The sequence below is a fragment of the Castor canadensis genome, chromosome 5 (genome assembly GCF_047511655.1).
Source record: "Castor canadensis chromosome 5, mCasCan1.hap1v2, whole genome shotgun sequence".
Lineage (NCBI taxonomy): Eukaryota > Metazoa > Chordata > Mammalia > Rodentia > Castoridae > Castor > Castor canadensis.
The window spans coordinates 146,682,983-146,705,124 of record NC_133390.1 but is presented as its reverse complement, the minus strand read 5'-3'; the positions used below and the strand labels follow the sequence as shown (position 1 = coordinate 146,705,124).

Below are 22,142 nucleotides of genomic sequence, written 5' to 3'. Positions count from 1 at the left end.
TACTTACCCTTCAACTTCCACTTCCCTCCTCCCAAAAATCCAGGCGGTCTTAGTTCATTTGGATAACAAGGAATGAGATGAGAAGTGCCCTTTAAAGACTTCTGCACAAAAGAACTGCAGTAAGCTTGTAGAGGAGTTATTTTTTCACACTAAATCATTATGTGAATGTTAGATTTCAGAACAAAGAGTTCTTATTTCTGATTTCATCCCCTTTTCTACATCTTGGAGAATTTCTCTCCTTTGAGAGAAAATGAGAGAATGAGTTTCTTTTGGAACTGTGTTTCTTAACATTTGAGAAGCCATGCTCTCTTCTGATGAACCTAAGCAGATCACTCCCAAGACTTCTACAAGCCTTCTCTATGGGTCATTCCTCCCCAGATCACTAATGGGAACTTTCTGATAGATCGTGTTAAAGAAGGAAATTCAATGCAAAAGATTTTGAAAGATTTGCTTTCTGTGGTTGGTGTTATGAAAACTATAGGTATTTTTTCCAGATATAAAATTATAGCCTGTGTATTCCAGTGTATACTTAATCTATTGGAAGCCCCAGTCCTACCCTATGGAAATTGTGCCCCATTCCTCCTTCTGCCCCTGAGAATCACTAAAAAAGAAAATGTACAAATTACCCATTCCTCTAAGTCCCTCCCCCAATCCCTTAATGCTCTTGTCATATTTCCTCCCTTTTTTTCTTTTGGTCCTTCTTCATTTTCCATATCTAGGGCTAATCGTCCCCTTACTGATTTCTGTTTCTCTCTTTTCTCTCTCTAACTTCTTTTCAACTTTGCTACCATTATTGGAATGTAGAGTAAAGATGCTGGTATCAGGACTTTGGTTATGTTGGATGAACAAGGAGGTAAGTTCAGATTTCTTCAGTAAGAACAATTCTTCGTCTGAATAAAGTTGCATTTTTAAATTCTTTGTGCATCTACAGGTGGCCATTTGGCATGTGTTATACATGTATATGAGTGCAAGGATTCTAGACTTTTCATCTTGCTATTTTTCTTTTTCTGTTGAAAAGGTCGCTAAGCATATGAAAATATTGAGACATTCTTCTTGACTAAATGAATAGTACTACTATCTTGATATGTATGTTGGGGTAACACAATTTTGAAGGCAAAACCCATATGTTTGTATTTTTTAAAAGCTAGTAGTTTGGACAATGCTGAAAATTCTCCTTATAACAAAACTTTCCAAACTAATTGGATCCTTCCAGTAATACCTAGATGGAATGAGAGTACAGTATTGTCCTCTTCTGTTAACTATCCTAATTCTGTATCTGGAAGTTTTGATTTTCAGGTCACTGTGGAGAGTCTTTAAATAACTGGAAGCTGTTTTTAACAGGATGTAAGCAAAGGGGATTCATCTGGAATATACAAAATTGAACCAAATGAAATTTTTGGCCTGTTTTTAAAATCATTATGGAAAGGCTAGAAGCAATAAAACTTAGAGAGCTAGAATTTTAGTATAGGCTCTCTATATTCTGAGGTGGTAACTAGAAGGGTAATGCTATATTTCTTTATCTCAATATATCTAGCCATTTGGCGATGTTGTACAAAATTCTAGCTTCAAGTTAGTTAACTGAAATTATCATAATTATTAGATTTTCAAGAAGTTTTAATAGTTTGTGAAACATTAGAAAATATTACAGGATTATGAGTGGTTTTTTAGTGGCTAATATGAAAATATCAAACTTATTCATGGTGTACACACAATAAACTCCAAGCCTGAATGTCAAACTGGGAGCAAAATTGCCATACAGATAGCAGGCATAAAATACTTCTCCTAAACTACAGAAAGCCCTTGCAAATCATCAAAGAAAAATGCAATAAACTAAAAGAAAAATGGACATAAGGTATAAATCATTAGTTTACAATTAGACATCTGAAACATTGCTTCAACTATGAGTAATAAAAAGATACCAGTCCTTATCTAGCAAATGAACATAAACTTTTAAGATTGATAATTACCAGTGTTATGAGTATGTTGGGAAGACAAAATTGTCATTCTACAGATGGGTACTACAGACTGATCCAAATGTCTTGAAGAGGAATTTGATAATATTTTCCAAGCTTTGAAGTACACCTATCTTTCACCAAGACATTTTACTCCTTGATTCTGACACTGAAGATGTACATTTAGAGTTATATGAAGAAAAACGAACATGCTTTGCTTATACTTGTGTAAGACTAGAAACAACCAAAATTCTGTCAATGGGGAGATCAACCAAATCAATTATGATATGGCCATAAATGAAGCATTCTGCAAAAATGCAATAAATGAGATAAATCCTTGCATGCTGACTTCTGGGAAGTTGGGCTGGGAGAAGGAAGGCAATGGAAAGAAGAATATCATTTAGGGAACTTTTGAGAAACAAACACTAAGAAGTAATTAGAAGTGTAAGGGATTTATTGGGAATGTCTCTGATGGGTCAAGGGAAAAGGGAGGAAACAGAAGTAGGTAAGGAGAGACTTCAGACCTTGATGTAAATCTGATACCTATAAAAGAAACTGGAAAGGGAAGGAGAAATGGATGGAAAGAATTCCAGACCACAGTGCTACTGGGAATGTCTCATCCAGGCCAACGAAGAGCAAAGATTGCCCATTAGAAGAGCTCCATGTTGGGCAGGAATGGTTCAACTCTGGTAGCCTCCCCGTATTTACACATTGACTTGAGGCATCTTGGGTAAAACAAAACCTTAATGTGGACGCTGTGGCAATTCACAGGTGCAAATTGAACTACATTCCTACTAGACAGATTCCCTCTTGAAAGAAGCCCTGAGGGCACACCCCCATGGCTATCATAAAAGGAATTTTGTTTTTACCTTATTTACTTGTGTTAAACTTTTTCAATAAAGATATACCAAATAATCAAAAAAATTAAGAAAATTTTTGGAAAAACAATTTAATGTCAACCCTATGCATTTCCTCCCAATGTTCAAAATGCATTTGCCAAAATTTACCCACAAATAAGAATCTAGCTGAGTTCTGTTTTGAAGGTACTATAATAACAGTGCCAGTCTTCAGAACTCCCCAAATGGATTTGCTATATTTATAACATTTGCTGGCTTGAACTGTGTAACAATATCCCAGGCTTTGAAACTCAAGATGCAACATGTCATTCTTTAAAAAAAAGAAGAGAGAGAAAGAAAATAAAAGAAGCTAAACAGAAGGGGCCCATATAGAAGAGTGGCACCTCATTTCCAGAATAAAATTAAAACACACACATTCAAATTATTAGCAGTCCCATCTTACTAACTCTTTCAATGGGTAATAGGCACTGTGAAGAGAGTGGGAAAAGGAGCTTTGCAACCGAGGGAAGGCTTGGGAGAGATTCCAGATAATACTTTTCCTTTTAACTATAAAGCATTGACATAAAGGCATGGAAATTAATATATACAGACTTGGGATCAAAAGAAAGTGGGGCCATGGATGTAGCTCAGTGGTAAAGCTTAACCTGCTTAACATTCACAAGGTCCCTGGGTTTGATCCCCAGCACCACAAATTGGGAGGAAAAAAAAAAAAGGGAGGTGGGGGGAGGAGGGGATCAAAGGGAATAAACTAAACACACTCACTTGAATTGCAAGTGTCCTTCCTTATACTTTAAAGAAGAAAATCTAGAGATATAATTTGCCAAAATCCCCATACAAATGAAAAAAACCATAATTTTTAAGCACAAATGATTCCCAAGAGCAGGTGTATATTATTCTCTGTGAAACAAAACAGAGCAGGATATTTGTTTGACAGGTTTCTTAACAAGATAGCAAATGTTTCAACTAACTCATATTCAATTGCCAGAATAAATGCTGAATTCCTCCCTTAAGTGTATTTCCTAACACAGCCTGGGTTTTGCCAGATGTGTGGTAAATAGGCTGATAGTAGTGAAAAATCTGCAACCTACCTGCAACCTCCAAAAGTGGGTGATTTCTGCTTTGTCTTATAAGGTACACATTCCACTTTTACTATAATAGAAGGTTAGAGCCTTTTAAGTGTCAGATGAGGATAAGTCAGCAATTGTTTTTACTGCCTTCATAAATGCATTTTAATTCTGCATGTGCCATGTTTACTTGTTTAGATCAGTAACTGCTTTGCAATTTCTCTTCAGTTGTGCTGCACTAAATATGTCTGTGTCTAAATACCAAAAATGTTGACTGTTTCTACCTCAACAGCTGCTCAGGAGCCTGAAGAAATAGCCATCCTTCTAAAGAACCATTCCACCCTCTGTCAGGTCAGGCCAGACCATTACAGGTTGTCCAGCGGAACAATTGTACTGGAAAATTTCTTATGAGATTCTTGTTTTATACCCAGGTATCAGGAGACACCATGGAGCATTGAGCATCACAAACAGCCATGGAAATTTTTATTCCCCTAAAAATCTTGTCTTCCAGGGAAATTCCCTTGAATAACCTTGGCACTAACATTGAATGACCTAACCTTTTGCCTCTGTTTCTCTTGTTGTTGGTCTTTGTTGGGTTGAGTTGTGGCTCTTTGAAAACTCCTCTGGGATGAATTCCAAGGTAAACAGTGAAATCTCTGACCACCACTGCCTGGAAGAGGAAAGACAAATTCAGATTCCATCCAGACAGTCAGTCAACTGTCTTAAATGGTTCCTGACACTACAGGGCAGCATTTGAGAAAATATTCCTCTTGTTAACTAACATCCACTTGCCAAATATCAGTTATAAATGACCAAGGCTTCACTCTCCAATATGGTAGCTGCTGGTCATATGTGGCTATTTAACTTTATTTAAATTAATTTCTGTATGTTCATCAATGCCAAGGAAAGTGAAAATCATATAGGCAGTATCTGGGAACTTGATATATTCATGAAGGCTTGCACACTAGGTCAATAACATCAAAGTCGTGCCATCTTATTGTGCTTTGTTTTTTTAACTAAGTTGAAGATTCTAAGGATTCAGTATTGTTTTACTGTCTTTACTTTAGATAAGATTAGTAGAAAAGATGTCTAAACAGATCCCTGAGGATCTGATAGATCAGTGAATCTATCAGAAATAACCATTCATTCAAATATCTTGGCAAAAGAAAGTCCAAGCTCTTACCCTAACATGCAGTGTTAAATACAGGAATACTCTCTTGACCAAAATGTTCTCTCAGACTCCAAAAATAAACAGAAAGCAAGCTTAGGAAAGGAAGAAGCAATCAATGCTGGACAGTACATTGTATCAGCCTTGCAAATGTTGCTGTCCACCCAAGAATGAAATGAAGACTCTGGTTGCTTTCAAGCATTTCCTGAGAAGTCTTTATAAAAATCATGCAAAGGCTATTGAGTCCCAATATACTAAATATACTCACAAACATAACTCAGTACCCTCTAAAATTTAATATAATTGTTAAAATACCTTTGACAAAATGGTTTTACCCTAATTTTTGAATTAAGGGTTTGACTTAGAATTTGGACAGAAACACATTCAACTACACTCTAAAGAATGTGGGTGTAGGGCTGGGAGCATGGCTCAAGCGGTAGAGCAACAGCCTAACAAGTGCAAAGTCCTGACTTCAAACTGCAGTACAACCAAAAAAAAAAAAAAAGGTAGATTTCTACTTGCTTGTTTGTTTTTACCTTTTCTTCAGAGGTACAGCACTTATGGACCAATTATCTTCTAATCTCTGGAGACACAGAGGTTGAGGGTTTCAGAAATCTTGTCAGAGACTTAATATTTTGGTTTTAAATTTGTCAAGAAGGACAAATTCCTGAATATACATCCTTCTGCCACATGCTTCACTTATAGCTTAGACACTTCCTTCAGTTCATCCCAACCCAGCACTCCTGGAAGCCACTAGCAATTATTTAATTGAGATTTGGCATTCCTATTTCTGTCTGTACCCATGATGATTCATTTGATGACATTGAGCTCTTTGCTCCCTATGAACCCTATCACTGTAGTTTTTCATTTGACCTACAAACTAGTATGTTGCATTCTTAAATGGAAGCTGGAATGAAATCTTTAGAAGAGACAAAACATCAAGCTAACTGTGGTGGCTTAGAGTTGTAATTAGATAATCAGGAGACTGAGGTAGGAGAATCATTAAGTTTAAAGCTTGTTTGGGCTTCATAGTGTGACCTTGTCAAAAAGAAATGGAAGGAAGGAAGGAAAGAAGGAATGAAGGAAGGAAGGAAGGAAAAAAATCTTTAGATTTTCTTAAAGACATGACTGTACCTGTATTTATTCAGCAAAAGTTCTTCAGCCCTATATTATTGTTTCCTTCAGGTATCTAATGCTGGAAATTTTGTTTATTAATGCTGAAATTTTGTTTTCAACAGTCATTTTTAAAGCATAGCAGATATAACAGATTGCTAATAACCTGAATTCTGTTTTCCACCCCACAAAAGAGAGCACAAATAAGCTCTTTCTTATTTTCCAAATTCACAGTCTCCCTAGTTTGAGTCACTAGTGAACCTATCTCATGTCTTGCAGTGACAATTTCTACTGTACAATTTAATGTGAAATTGTTTTCAAGTGATTATTTATGCCCTTAGGCTGAAAATGTACTCTATCAGTTTTATTGTTAGTATGCCTTTATTCCTGGAGGCATAGGCATGCATGCATGAAAATATAGATGAAAAGACAAATGGCAATATAATTAGGTCTTATAATTAGACACCCAGTTATCTCATTGCCGTTCTCCTTTAATGAACTTAAAAGCTGTTTTAAAATTCCTTCATTGAAATTGTAGTTACTCCATTTTGGTGACATGACTTTTGAAAAATTAATCAAGTTGGTGTATGTGACCCTGACAACCTAGAAGTATGATTCATTTTTATGACTATTGATCTATGTCTTAGATACATTAAGGTCCATTTTGCAAACATCAATGGCACAGCACTGTCCTACGTTCCAATCCATCGCGCCTCCTCCAAAGAGACAATCATTGTCCCTGCTATTTGCCTGAGGTTGGTATTTTCCATGCCCTGCATTGTAGACACCAGGAAATCAAGGCCCAGAGGAGTGAAATGCCTTCCAGTGCTTTTGTAGCAAGTAAGTCATAGGATGAGAGAGGAGTTGAAATGTCCTGGTACTTTTAGTATTCCTTTTCTGATGTTACTTACTTTTCTAGCTTCTATGATTAAATACAGAAAACCAAGAACAGATCATCATTGGCTACCTTTGGCTACACAAGCACCGCTAAGGGAAGACAAATGAAAAATGACACAAACCCATTGCTAATTATTGCTGTTGTTGTTTTTCCCCAAAGAAGAAAATGGATTCTATTTTCTACTTTTATCTGGCTGAGGATACCTAAAAACCAAAAGATTTAGGTGTTTTGAAGTTGAAGCAGATACTTTCGCTAGTAGCCTTAAATGAAAGTGCCTTAAACATAAACTAACACTCTGTTTTTCTTTCTCTTCGGATCCACTGGTATCTGAGTAATGAATATGCTGGCTGTTTCTCTGGATACTCAGAATCAAAACAGTGCTTCTGACCCCATCCCATCATGTTCAAACTATGAACTGTTTGAGCATCGTTCTTGTTCATTTCCTTCCACCTGTACCTGCTTAGGGCAGCAGCAGTCTACAATGCATCCTCTTAAACAATGCATTGTAATATCGCTCTCTTTCAAATTTCTTTTCACATAGTCATTTCTCATGTTCTGCTGGAAACCCCAAAAAAATTCATTCCACACTATCATCCCTTTGTCCTAACCAGAACAACTCGATCGTGTTGAAGAAGGCATGAACCATATCAACCAAGACATGAAGGAGGCCGAGAAAAATTTAAAAGATTTAGGGAAATGCTGTGGCCTTTTCATATGTCCTTGTAACAAGTAGGTACTGGGTACCAGCTCTAATCTGTGGCGTCCAGTTTTCTTTCTTTCTTTCTTTTCTTTTCTTTTTTTTTTCTTTTTTTTTTTAATGTCAAAGTGAATGTCTGAAGTTTTGTCTTTTTTTCTTTGTCCTTTTCCATCTGCTTCATTCTGTGGGGATAAAATACTTGTGTTTAATCAGAACAACTGGAACGCATTGAGGAAGGGATGGACCAAATCAATAAGGACATGAAAGAAGCAGAAAAGAATTTGACGGACCTAGGAAAATTCTGCGGGCTTTGTGTGTGTCCCTGTAACAAGTAGGTGCTGCCTGCCTGCCTGAAGCTTTGGTTTCCCAAGGCCCATCTCCAAGCCTTGACCAGCTCATTCCTGCAGGCTCATAGGCAGGATGAGCATGCAGCATGCAGAACGGATCAATACCGTCTCCAGTGCATTCATCTCATAGCATAGATGATATTAGTGGGAGTTACTGTTGATGCATTAAAAATCAGGCATACTACAGTGAAAGCTTCACTGTCAGCAACTTTTATTGATGAACGTTTCAACATTTTCCAGAAAGTGTACTTTGAGACAGAAGTACCCAGGGGTCTTTATTTTCCCCAACCCCCAAGAACCAAAATTACAGATTTAGAAAAGGCTGTGGGTAAGTTTGCAGGATGAGAAACACTTATCTCAAGGTTTGATCTTTCAGAAGTAAAAGGGACAGGTAATTTGACCCAAGCAAGCATTCTGTAAGTTAAAGACTATGACAAAGACTCTGTCTTTTTACTGTATATCTGTTCCTGAATTTGGTCATGAGCTACTGCAGTGGTAGCCAATGTGTTCTTCAGCTCAAGTCTAACTCAAATTGGACTCAGCCCTCTCAAATTCTTCTCCTTGGAAGATCTACTTGTACACTGGCTGAAATGTTGAAATGTGTAGATTTTGCATGCACAACATCACAAAACATTCAAGTGTTCTCAAGGTTCTGCAACGCTTCTTTTGGAATGTAGCAGAAATGTGACATGTGGTTATAAAGGTTTGCAACAGAAGGAACCTGAAACCAAGGGTTCTGGAAGGTAGTCTCATTTGACTAGCCGTGAAAAAAAAAATGCATGAGTGGCTTGCCCAACATGCATTTGGAAAATTAAACTCATACCCAATCTCCCTCACCCCTCCCTCTTCCCCTTTTAAAAAGAAGCCTTTTTTCCTAAAAGTTTTCCTGATCCCAGCTTTTAGAATAGTAATTGATGTCATTTTTAACAGATTATATGACCATTCACATTCTTTAAACTTTGAGGCTAATTTAAAATATCCCACTTCCTGCTTAGGAGGGGGAGGGGCTCAATTTACCAATAAATTAAAAGCATGTTTTTGAAAGAATGATCGACAGTAAAGCCTGACTAACTGGAATCTAACTAACTGGAACTCTCAACTGTATACTTTGCCCCTCTTTCATTTTTTAAGCACAAACAAACAAAATAACAAGGAGAAAAATGTATTCCAGATCTAAAGTGATTTTTCTTCCAGGGCATCTGAGTAATATGCATTGTCTCACTCAGCCTCCATCCTCTTATAATCACTATATAAAAAACAAACAACAAAAATAGTAAAAATTGATCTTGAAAGAAAAGCCATCAAACACCAAAAACTGGAAAGATTTCACCATACCCACTACCCAAAGACTCTCAGTCAGAAAATTGACTCAACAACTTATTTGATAAAGATATTCACCAATTGCCCTTGAAGCAAAATTTTCCTCCACAATCCATGAACAATTTATATAATTCACCAAAATGACTCATTACCAAACATTCCAGTTAGTCAAGATTTGACTGTATGTCTTTTTTCAGTGGCAACTTGCCCCCATGTGAGATCGCCATCCATTTTGTGGTAAATTCCAACAGATACATCCCCCCTTCATCAACTGTGTGTGAAGAAAGGGTGGTGGCAGGCCCCTCTGGGGTGGTTTCTAAGGTTTTGATGAAACATGACCTCTATAAATTCCACATATAAGTGATGACTAATTCCCTAATACACAAGACACCCTTGTGAGCTTCAAAGCTTGACTGAACTGTTCCCCATTGTGTGTAAATAATGCTTTAAAAACCATGTGTCACAACGCAGTGGCTGGTGGTGCCCTGGATTATCTGAGGGCTTTGCCCTGTCTCAGCATGTTTTGAAGGACTATGATAGATGTACGGCAGTGATGTGAGTCTATGTGCAGCATTGTGGGTGCAGTGGTTTGCCTTCTTCTGGAAACGCATATTTCCCTCTCCTTGACTTTGCCAAAGATGGTATACCAGACATTTTACATAGCAGAAAACATCACAAAGTCCATTGACTTCTAATCTAAGAAGGGAGGAGATAAGGAGTTCAGGGAGGGGGGAAAGCCAGATCCTAAATGCTACTAAAATTAGTTTGGGAATCTTGTCCCATTGAGTGGGCCCATAGAGCCTTTTGGTGCAGTAAATTCTGACTGCTCAAAGGGCTGTGACATTATGAAAACTGTGGAATGAGTTGCTGAAATTCCATTGGGGCAATTTTCCTCTGCGTGGCTATGGTTGCTTGGTCCTTAATCTTCAAGGATTAGAGCCAGTTTTAATATACGACTATGGTCCTCTAGTGAAAGAAAAAATTTAAATTCTGATGTTTTATAATAAAAAATATAAAAATTGGACCAAAGGGTGTCTCTTGTTTTGGACTAAAAAGCACGTGGTTTCTACTATGCAAAGAACCTAAAAACATCTTTGATGGCTTTAAATTACAACATATCCACCAAAATATGCTGCATATGTTTCTATTGGGCACAACAGGTATGCCTGGATTTTAAGTTTTTCTCCAAGGCAGCTCAGTGACATACAGCCCATGGAGACCACACCAATACCAAACTACTCTCTCCTGTAACCACCCCAGGATAGTTTGAAGTAGGAATTTGTAAGCACTCTCTGCCCTGCCCTTCTGCCCAACAAAGAAGCTCCTGAACTGCGTTTCAAATCCTCATGAAGGCTATTACTGTCCTGCTAGTGCCTTTTTTGAGAATGGTCAACTTCTGAAGTACTTTGGCTTAAATGAGAATGCTTCACTTTCTACTCATGCCTGTAGCTGGTGCATGAAGAAGACATAGAGGGGTTTCCCTGGTGCTAGATGGCTTGTTCTCTCTTCTGTTTTCCTGCATTCATTTCACTATGCTTCTTTTACTTTTTGTCTCTGTGGACAAAGGTTTGTACATCGACTATGGATGTATGGTGACTGTTTGGAAGTACCGATATATTATCTAATTCAAATCACTTTGGAGGCAACTCAAAGACCATCACTCTTGGCCAACCACCAATTTTTAATGTCCTTCATAAAATGTTAGAAATGTTAGTTCCATACATGCATTGGAGGGCGGAAATATTAAACAGGGATCTTTGCATGAGGGTGTGTAAAAGTCAACTATGTTTTTCAGGATGACACTGTATTGCTGTGGTGTGATGTACACAGTCTTCTTGGCAGTCTTGTTTTGTGTCTGTCTGCCAGTATGTTTTTCCGTTTTGTGTCTCAAAATATAACCATATCACTGAAATAGAACTGAATGTTCTCCAGCTACTGTAATCCTTATCTTAAATCCAATTAAACCACAAAACAAGCCAGTTTCTAGTCTTGACCATTGCAATTGACTCAATTGGAAAAGAAATTCTGAGTAGCTGAGGCTTGGTGGTGGCCAACTGTTTGGGTCCAGATTATGATATATCGGTATTCTCTAATGCCTCAACTTAAAATTCATTCGCTTGGTTCGGTTCTTCGCTTGAGGAAGTGATGATTGCTGTGAGCTTGCTGCTCCACCCTGTACCTTGTCACTCACCCTCTTTTTTACATAGGCTTAAATCAAGTGATGCTTACAAAAAAGCCTGGGGCAATAATCAGGATGGAGTGGTGGCCAGCCAGCCTGCCCGTGTGGTGGATGAACGGGAGCAGATGGCCATCAGTGGTGGCTTCATCCGCAGGTGAGTTTCATGCAGCCCACACTCTAGCAGCTCTCTATTGTTCGATAAACAACCACCCCACCATTTAATTACTCATAGCCTATGTGTTAGCTGGGAATTCCTCCACAAGCCTTTCCAGGGCTCACTCATGGGACTACATGCAACTAGGGGTGGCATGATCCAAGATGGCCTCATTCACTTGTCTAGTGGTTGGCCTAGGCAATCAGTGGGATACCTCTGTCTTTCCCCATGTGATCTTCCAGCAGGATAGCCCAGATATCTGACATGATTGCAACATACCAAAGGGGCAAGGTCCACTGCACAAGCATCTACCAAACAATGGATTGTGTCATATATGCAAGAGTTTTATTAAACAAAATAAATCACATGACCACATCCAGAATCAGTGGGTCTGGCAACAAGCATCTTAGAACATGAGTTGATAATTCAGCAAAGCTTATTAAAAGAGTGTTTATAGTGTGCAGGGTTAATAGCAATGTGACCACTGATACGGTCATAGTGGTCAGCCCCTCAGTGTGCACAGCAAAGAAGGTCAAAGAATGGATTTGGGTTGAAAGTACAGAATGATGAGCTTCTCATTAATCACTATTTTTGAGATCTAGGAGTTAAAAAAAAAAAAGTATCTGTTTTTAAAACCTCAAATTACTTAAGTCACCCAATGCAGAACTCAGCTCTGAAGACACCTTAAAACAGAATAACTAAATATTTCCCACAAAGAGCAAAATATGTGTTTCATTTTGTAGAAACTGCAACAGGATTCAATAGAGGTGAAGGTAGTTGCCTCATGACTGTTCCCAGGCAATTGTAGCTGTTGTGGGCCAAGCAGAACCCCTGTGATTCACACGATGGACCATGTTGGTGTGGTGTAGCATCTAGACATGTACCACAGCCTCACAGATGACAATTCAGTTCTTGCCTTTCTCTGCTCCCACAGAAACTAGACCAATGGTTCTCAAGCCGATAGCTGCACATTAGAATCAAATGTCTTAAAAAAAAAAAAAAACAGTGCCCAATCTACACCAATTGAATCAGAATCTCTTATGGGGCACAAGTATCTACATCTTTTTTTTTTTTTTTGGCACACTGTTTGGTTTTTTTTGTTTGTTTTAGTCTTTTTATTTTCTTTTATTCATATGTGCATACAATGTTTGGGTCATTTCTCCCCCCTTCCCCCACACCCCCTCCCTTTACCCCACCCCTTCCCTCTCCCCTGCTACTGCCTCACTACCTGGCAGAAACTATTTTGCCCTTATCTCTAATTTTGTTGAAGAGAGAGTATAAGCAATTATAAGAAGGACCAAGGGTTTTTACTAGTTGAGATAAGGATAGCTATACAGGGAGTTGACTTACATTGATTTCCTGTGCATGTGTGTTACCTTCTAGGTTAATTCTTTTTGATCTAACCTTTTCTCTAGTTCCTGGTCCCCTTCTCCTATTGGCCTCTGTCACTTTAAAGTTTCTGCATTAGTTCCTTTGCCTTGAGGACATCAAATGCTATCTTGTTTTTTTTTTGGGGGGGGGGGTTCTTGCCTATCCTCATACCTCCCTTGTGTGCTCTAGCCTCATCATGTGCTCAAAGTCCAATCCCCTTGTTGTGTTTGCCTTTTATCTAAAGTCCACATATGAGGGAGAACATACGATTTTTGGTCTTTTGGGCCAGGCTAACCTCACTCAGAATGATGTTCTCCAGTTCCATCCATTTCCCTGCAAATGATAAGATTTCATTCTTCTTCGTGGCTGAGTAGTATTCCATTGTATATAAATACCACATTTTTTTAATCCATTCGTCAGTGGTGGGGCATCTTGGCTGTTTCCATAACTTGGCTATTGTGAATAGTGCTGCAATAAACATGGGTGTGCAAGTGCCTCTGGAGTAACCTGTGTCACATTCCTTTGGGTATATTCCTAGGAGTGGGATTGCTGGATCATACGGCAGGTCTATGTTTAGATTTTTAAGAAGCCTCCGAATTTTTTTCCGGAGTGGTTATACTAGTTTGCATTCCCACCAGCAGTGAATTAAGGTTCCTTTTTCCCCACATCCTTGCCAACACCTGTTGTGGTGGTGTTTTTAATGATGGCTATCTAACAGGGGTGAGGTGGAATCTTAGTGTTGGCACACAGTTTTAAACTCAGGGTCTCGTGCTTGCTAGCCAGCTGCTCTATCACTTGACTCATGCACCCAGCCCCATCTGTGTCTTTTAAAGCTCCTCAGATAATTCCAGTAAGCAATAAGGGCTGGGCACCATTGAACTAGAAGCACATCTTTGGGGTGAATTTTTAAAGAAGTTTCTTCCCTACATGAGAAAGTGAAGAAGTACTCCCTTATTTGTTGAATTTTCTCTAGCCTGGGCTGTTTTAGAAATCAAAATGGTCTGTGTTGGAGTTGCCAAGAGGAAGGATTTTAATCCCTCCAAACATTTTTTAGCCTATTGCAATAAGTGCTAGGGACATTCTAAGCACTTGCTGTTTGCTAGAAAGTACTTTCTTAACCTTCAAGTTGATGGATGGAAAAATGGGAAAGCCCTTTGTGAGTCAACTCCTGCCTCCCCACTCCCACCCCTTTCAAAATGAAGCAATAATCTTTTTTCAGTTTTCTATTCTGAAATCACTCATTCATAATGCCACTGAAAAAAAAAGATAGCATTAAAATATCAGCAAATAAAAATCAGCTTTGAAAAGTAGCTCCCTTTGGAGTTGTTGGGAGAAAGCAGATTTAAGAGGCAGACTATAATTATCACTACTCTCCTCATTCATGCTGGTCCCAAGTGGGAACAGAGATGAGCAGAGAGCTTCTCAGTTGAACATAATAATTTTTTCTTTCATTCTCAATTTGAGTCTTGGAGATTTTGGTTCAGGAAGAAAAAACAGTTTCTACCTTCATTCTCTGACCTCGAGTCCCTTAAACTACAGTGATTTTATCCTTTAAAAAATTTAGATTGGAAAAAAATTAAATTGGGATAAACATATATAAGATTATTTTCTTGTGTACCAAAGCTAAAACATGCTCTTTTATTGAAATGAGATGAAAGGGATCCCTATAGTTCTGCAGATTTTCCCTTCATTTTGGGTCATTCGCGTTCTAGTTTCTTCCTCTCTCTTCTGAAAATGATTCTCTGTCTCTCAGGGTAACAAATGATGCCCGAGAAAATGAAATGGATGAAAACCTGGAGCAGGTGAGCGGCATCATTGGAAACCTCCGTCACATGGCCCTGGATATGGGCAATGAGATTGACACACAGAATCGCCAGATCGATAGGATCATGGAGAAGGTGAGTATGTGGCAGTGTTCAGAACTAACAGTCAGGAAACATGAAGGGCGTAACAAGACCCTCAAACCCTGACACTGGATTCAAGCACACTAACTGATGAATATTTTGCCCTAAATTTCCTAAGACAAAAACGCATAATTCAGCAGCAGAACTGGAGTGAAGATTAGAATGTACTTGGGTTTGGCAGTGGTGATGGGGATCAAACACAGGATCTCTGGTATTTGAGGCAAGTGCTTTACCACTGAGCTACACTCCTAGCCCAAGAATGTAGAATTTAATATGGCAGGTATTTCTCAAAGTCTCCTTCATATCAGGCATTGTGCTAGGCCCTGGGGACATAAAAAGAAAAAAAAAAACCCACCACTTCCACTGCAAGAAATTCATAGCCTGTGGGAGGCAATGAGTCGCCAGATGAATTTAGTACCACACAAAATATAACCCACTTAGAGAACCACAGATACATGCTAGACAGGATTAGAGGAGAAAAGATTTCAAGGGGCAGGGCTTAGCAAAAATCTCAAAAAAAAGAAAAGTTGCATTTAAGTTGAGTCTTGAAGGTTGGTTTGTCAAGTACAGATGGTGAAGAAACCAAATTGGGAAATGGAGGAAAGAATAAATTTAGCCAGAAGGTGAACAAAGTTCACGTTCACCAAATACCAAAGTTTTAGTGATAGTTTGAATAGATCCAGGTTCCATTTCCAATCCAGCAGTTCACATCCCCAAATCGCAAAATAGGAAACATATCTGGTGAAACCAAGTTCAGACCAGGATACCAGACTTGGCTCTAAGACACCCCCTCAAGTCAACAAGGGCTATAAGGAAGACTGAAGAGCGTAGAATAGAAAGAGTTGGGTTTGGGGGCTTAAATTAAGGAAGACTGTAGGCTGGATATGGTTGCTAACTGCTATAATCCCTCCCTTGAGAGGCCTAGCTCAGAAAAATCTCAGTTCAAGGCCATCCCAGACAAAAAGTAAGTGAGGTACCATCTCAAGCAACAGGCCAGTTGTGGTAGTGCACACCTGTGATTCCTATTACATGAGAGGCATAGGTAGGAGGATTGAAGTCTGAGGCTGGCCCCAGGAAAAAACAGGAGACCCTACCTAAAAAATAACCTAAAGCAAAAAGGGGCAGTGTTGTAGCTCAAGAGGCCCTGAGTTTTTTGTTTTGTTTTGTTTTTCTTATTCATTTATTCATATGTGCATACAAAAAACACCTGAACACCCTCAAAAAAAAAAAAAGATGAAGAAAGAAAGGAACTGTAGACTGTGGCACCAAAGAGATTTAGGCCACCAAATATCTGATATTCTATACCATGCAAATCTGACATATTTCCTGTATTCTATACCTTCCCCGTTTCATAAAGTATTAAATGTTGATAATAATTCTTTAAAAGTCCAATTGCCAAAAGCAAGAAATAGACATAGATAGTATAGGTTTAATGATTATTGTACAGCTGTAATTTCTCTCTGGCTCATCTTATGTTGTCTGTTTACTCCCTGTGAGATATTGAGGTTCTTAGTCTGAGATCTTGAATTTCTTTATAACAATTCATTCCACTACCATGAGCAGAGGAGGATACTTTTGAGATCTCTTAAGTCACAAAGCTCACCAGCGGTTTCCTGGTGCCCAATCATCCTCCAGTGACTTGAAGTGGAAGGAATAAACATAAAGGAAATACATTGCTCTATTGTGTTGCATATGCTCCATACAAAAACATCTGATCACATAACATTTTGTTTGATCAGTATTGAGCTGCACAAATGTCAGATTTGACTGGCAAAACGCCTGTGCTTCGCTTACTTTTGCAAGTTATGTCTGACATGCCTGTCATTGTAAAGAAGCTTTTGATGTGATCAAGCTTTTAAAGCTGTGAAAGCCGATGGATTTTAGAATAATATTGAGAATTTCAAAAGGCATTGGAGCCAACCCAAACTGACCTAAGCCATTATGGCCCAGGAAAAAAAATGGACTAAGTAATCATTGCAGAATGGCTTTAACAGAAAATGATTTGAGAAAACAGCAAGTACTAGTTTTCTATTAATGGGACCCAATTTACTCAGATGCAAGCAGATAATGCATCAAAGTCAATTAGGATTCTAGAAGGAGAGGTTTTACTAACAGTGGGGTCAAACTTTTATTCATAGAGTTTTTTGGACTTTAAGGAAGAAGTATTCCTGGAAAGGCAAGTGGTATCTTGACTCTGCCACTTTTGCTTTTCTACTTTTCATCTTTAGGAAGAATCTGTTATTCTAATCCCAGTGTACAACACAGACAGAGACAGACACATCTATAAAGTTTAATCAATGGCCAGGAAAGGGGCTGGGAAATAGCTGTCCGGTTGCTATCATTCCTTGGCTGCTGAATCATTTAAGCAGTGGGAAGGAGCCTTGTTGCTTTTGAATAATTAAGTCCAGTCAACACTTTAAATAGCACATACATCCCTCCCATTTGTTTTCAGGATCAAAATCTGAACATGATTTAGATGGAGCTCATTTCAACCCAGCCTGGCCCCAAATGATTACAATTTTTTATTTATACAATCTGAAGAAAAAAGCACAATTATTAATAGACATACACCTTCTCAGGGAAGTTCTGATCTCTAATAACATGTTCAAAAATCTCCTGCACAGCTAAGATTTAATTAAAATCACACAATAGGAGCAAGGAGAATATTGTGATGGTTCTCCCATCTTCTCTCATGACCCCAACAACAACCTTCACCCAAGTCCATCGATAGCGATCTTTTCTTATCACTTGGATTGATACTGAAGTTTTGGGAGTCCAAAATGATGATATTTCAATATATCCCCATGGACTTTTAAGAAATTTCCTTGTGTATTTGACAACCTTGTTTTCCACTTAAAGGTGTTCATATGTACACTCTTCTAAGGTTAAAGGTGTACAATTGTTCACAATACTACTAAGTTGGAAGCAAGTTTTTATCAGAGGCCTTATGAAAACTGTTGCTAAGGAAACACCAGTGATTTTCAAACTTCAATTTAAAGTTGTCAGTGGTAGGTGACAGGCACACATTGAGAAACAGTGAGGCAGACTCCTTAGTAGTTCTCACATTCTTCTATCAGTGAGGAAACACGGTGCTTGACAACAAAGACCTCAGGTTCTAACAGGATTTTGCTGTTCATCCTCTCTGACCCGGTACCCTCATCTGAAGGATAAGAGAACAGTTTAAACCTGGAATCAGAATAGATTGCTGTGTGGGGTGGGACGTATCCAGTTCTGAAAGTCTGAGCAGGGCCTGAACACCACTGGACATAGTCTAAAGGTGAGGAGATTCCCAGAGTGTTCAGAAAGGTGTGCTGAACAGCTCCTTCTAACACATACTGGCTCCCTGTGGCCATCCTGATTTCTCACAAGGGCAAATCAGATAGCAAAGTTGGATATGTCAGCTAGCTTAGGAATCTCTAAATAGAAATGTAAAACCTGGGATTATTAGCCTCCTTAAATGAAATTCTCAGGCATATAAACAGGATGAACATAGAGGCATTCTCCAGATACCAGGAAGATACCTAACAGGATATTCTGTCAGAATTTCTTTCTAAAAGGCACTACTTCTTTTATATAATGTAAGAAAAATGTAGTACCTTTTATATCAGGCATTGTATGGACTGGGATTTTAGTATACTTCAGAAAGAATTTAGGTGGAAATCACAGATGCCCATTGAACAAAGGTCTATTCCAGCTCCTCCTGCATCCTTTGAATCTATCCAAAAATTAACCTCATACTTTGCTTGTGCCACCATGCAAAGGCTTGTCAGGGCATTTGTACACAAGAGTTTCTACGTTTCCTTTCAGAAATGCCATTTATTTTTAAATGGATTATTTTTCTCACTTGAGCTTTTCTCAAAGTTCAGTCTGGAAACACAGTCAACATAATGTAACCTACAAGAACATTTCAAATTGGTCTGAGCTAGTAATTTTCCTTTGCACCAATGTATCATTATTTCTGATACAATTTGTAGCTGGAAGGGGAGGAATTAAGAACTAAATAAAATTGGAAGGACTATTTGTTTTCCAAATGAAGAGCCTGTGATCAAAAATATGTGTCTACAGTTCAGATAAAGGAAAATCAGTGCCCTATCTTGTGATGTAAATTCTTGTTTGGAAAGCCAACTCTTGATTAGCCAAACAGATGGCAGAGAACCATGGCCAGATAATTCAAAGTTACGAATAACCTAGAAATATGTTCAACTTTGCAAATTTCTATTTGAATAGAGATAATTCTAGTGTCCTGGGAATTTACAATTCAAATTGAATAAAGAGGACCCAACTCAGTAGAGACTGGAACACACAAGCATGGTAGTAGGTGCCAAATGATTACTATCATTGAGTGATAATGGCTGATAGAAAAGTAGTTTGATTTCCTTACCCTTCTGGCAGCTTTCTCCTCTGCCCAGGCTTTAGAGTTACAGACAACATTACCAGTCAGGATAGGACAAAACAACAGCCTAGAGATGAATTGTAATCTTCACCTCTACTTGATGACTCATCTTTCTCAGTGGTGATGGGAATAATTAATTTTCTGGGATTTAAAGATCAACCTGGTAGCATCCCTGAGTTTCATCTGCATATACAGCAAAATGTAACCCAAGCAGTGAAGAGATCAACCAAGAGACAAAAGGAAGTTAGGTACAAAATTATGGTAACTATGCCCCTATTGAAGACAAGCCAGTTTGATAACTGGAAGTGAGTCTTCAGAAATGGAACTGAAAAACTAGTAAGCATCTCAAAAGCAACCTAATGATAGTAATTTCAAGATAAGATACATCAGCACTTAATTTCTGCAAAATGCTGTTCCAAGCACATTATATCTAAACTCAATCCTCACAGCAAACCTATGCAGTGGAGTGATTAGAAGTGTGGGCTCTAACTCCAGGCTACTCCCATTCTAACTGGACTTTCCCCCATGTACTAAGACATTAGACAAATTGCTTCAATCCTGTCTGCCTTTTTTCCTTACTCAGAAAAAGGAACTGATAATCGTACATACCTGATAGCTGATGTTATCAAAGCTGAACGAGGAAAACATAGTAGATACTCATGCTTTATTGTCCCTCTATTGTAGACAAAAAAAATCTGAAACCCTGAAGTGTAATTTTCTGGAAGTGACACTGCTAATAAGTTAACCATGATTTGAACCCATCTGTATGAGTGGTGGTAACTCAACTCCGTCCTACAGATGTGAATGATGTCATTGAATGTCCTAGAATACAAGGATAAATTATATAGCCCCAACCACTAAAGGATGCTTTCCAATAAGGAAAACAGTTAAAAACCAAAATCAAGCTTCTGCAATCATATCCAAGTAGAGCTATTGCAGTTGTTAAAGGAACATGAAGAAAATGGTGATTGATTCTGAACCTGGACCCTGAAAGATGAGTGGAACTTTAAGGTGATCATCTGAGATCTGTTTTCTTTCCCTTTTTTATAGGCTGATTCCAACAAAACCAGAATTGATGAAGCCAACCAACGTGCAACAAAGATGCTGGGCAGTGGTTAAATGTGCATACTTGTGTTCTCCTCTGAACGCTGCTGGGCAAGATAGCTCCTTCATGCTTTTCCCATGGTATTACCTAGTAGGTCTTGCACACTCACACACACATCAGTCCACCTCCATCATGAATGTTGTCCTGTGTCATCTGTCAGCTTCCTGCAATACTATGTATCTTTTGTTCTCTCTGGGTCTCTTTCTTTCCAAAGGTTGTATATAGTAGTCATTTGGTGGCTCTAACTCTTTACATAAGATGTCTTGTGTTTCATTTCTCCATTTCTTTCTCAGTAGTGTTTGCTGAATGACAATTTAGGAATGCTCAATGTGCTGTTGATTCTTTCAATACACAGTATTGTTCTCGTAAAACTGTGACATTCCACAGAGCTATTGCCACAGTCCTTTTGGGTGTCAGGCTCTGAATCTCTCAAAATATGCAGTCTTTGGTTCCTCATGGCTGTTATCTGTCTTTATGATTTCATAATTAGACAATGTGGAATTACATAACAGGCATTGCACTAAAAGTGATGTGATTTATGCATTTATGCATGAGAACTAAATAGATTTTTAGATTCCTACTTAAACAAAAACTTTCCATGACAGTAGCATACTGACGAGACAATGCACACACAACAGCAACAACAACAACAAAACAACAAAGCATGCTCAGTTGCTCAGTAATGATTGAGACACTGTCAAGATTAAGTTATACCAGCAAAACCTGCTAGTGTCACTTTCTGTCAACATATAGACTTATTAATCATAATCATCTTTTTAAAAAAAAAGAATTTTAAAAAACATGATTTGACCTACTTACCATTTATTCATTTCCAGCAAAATATATGTTTGGCTGAAACTATGTGAAACAGATGTAATATAGGGTTTGTTTGCTGCTTTTGAAGGCTGTGTTTTGGAGACAATGATCTTGCTGTGAAACAGTGTGGAGATGTAAATTTTATAAGGCTAACTCTTGTTGATTACCATTTCCCCTGTGGTTTGTTATCAGTACAGTTCTTTGTTGCTTAATCTAGAGCTATGCACACCAAATTGCTGAGATGTTTAGTAGCTGATAAAGAAACCTTTAGAAAATAATATAAATGAATGAAATATAGACAAACTGTGAGATAAATATCACTACAGCATGTAATATTAAATTCCTCCTGTCTCCTCTGTCAGTTTGTGAAGTGATTGACATTTTGTAGCTAGTTTAAAATTATTAAAAATTATAGACCCGAGGTATCTGTTTTAGTTTTTTCATGGACCCATCTGTTTTTACACTTACAGCAGAAGATGAAGCCTGTCTACTCTGTTCCATTTGCTCCTAATAAGCCAGTTGTATATGACAAGGACACTGGTTGGAAAAACCAAAGATGTCCCTTTTAAACATAATTCCAATGGTAGCTGACACCTTGGCTTGATTTTCACAATTTGTTCTAGAAATACTTGTGTGTGAATTCAATGTTAGCTATGGGACAAAATATAATTTTCTAGCACACATACACAAAACAATCCATGGTGGAGGGTGGGGGAATCTGTGGTACTCAGACTCAGGTATAACAGGTGTCAATCAACTCCTTTCTTCTTTCCTCTCCTCCAAGTCCCCACCAACCAAAGTTCA

General features: G+C 38.3%; 1 protein-coding gene across 2 annotated transcripts in view; it reads left to right on the top strand.

The window, feature by feature from the left end:
- Snap25 (synaptosome associated protein 25) overlaps positions 1-21,759 on the top strand; it is a 90,395-nt gene extending 68,636 nt beyond the window's left edge. Inside the window, exons 4-8 of one of the 2 annotated variants that reach the window (XM_074074346.1) lie at positions 805-853; positions 7,963-8,080; positions 11,624-11,749; positions 14,874-15,018; positions 20,468-21,759. In XM_074074346.1, coding sequence (XP_073930447.1) covers positions 805-853; positions 7,963-8,080; positions 11,624-11,749; positions 14,874-15,018; positions 20,468-20,536 — 507 coding nt within the window. In that variant the 3' untranslated portion in view covers positions 20,537-21,759. Of the gene's footprint in view, positions 1-804; positions 854-7,663; positions 7,782-7,962; positions 8,081-11,623; positions 11,750-14,873; positions 15,019-20,467 lie in introns of both variants that reach the window. The other variant, XM_074074347.1, reaches the window with a different exon arrangement.
- The last annotated feature ends 383 nt before the right edge of the window (positions 21,760-22,142 follow it).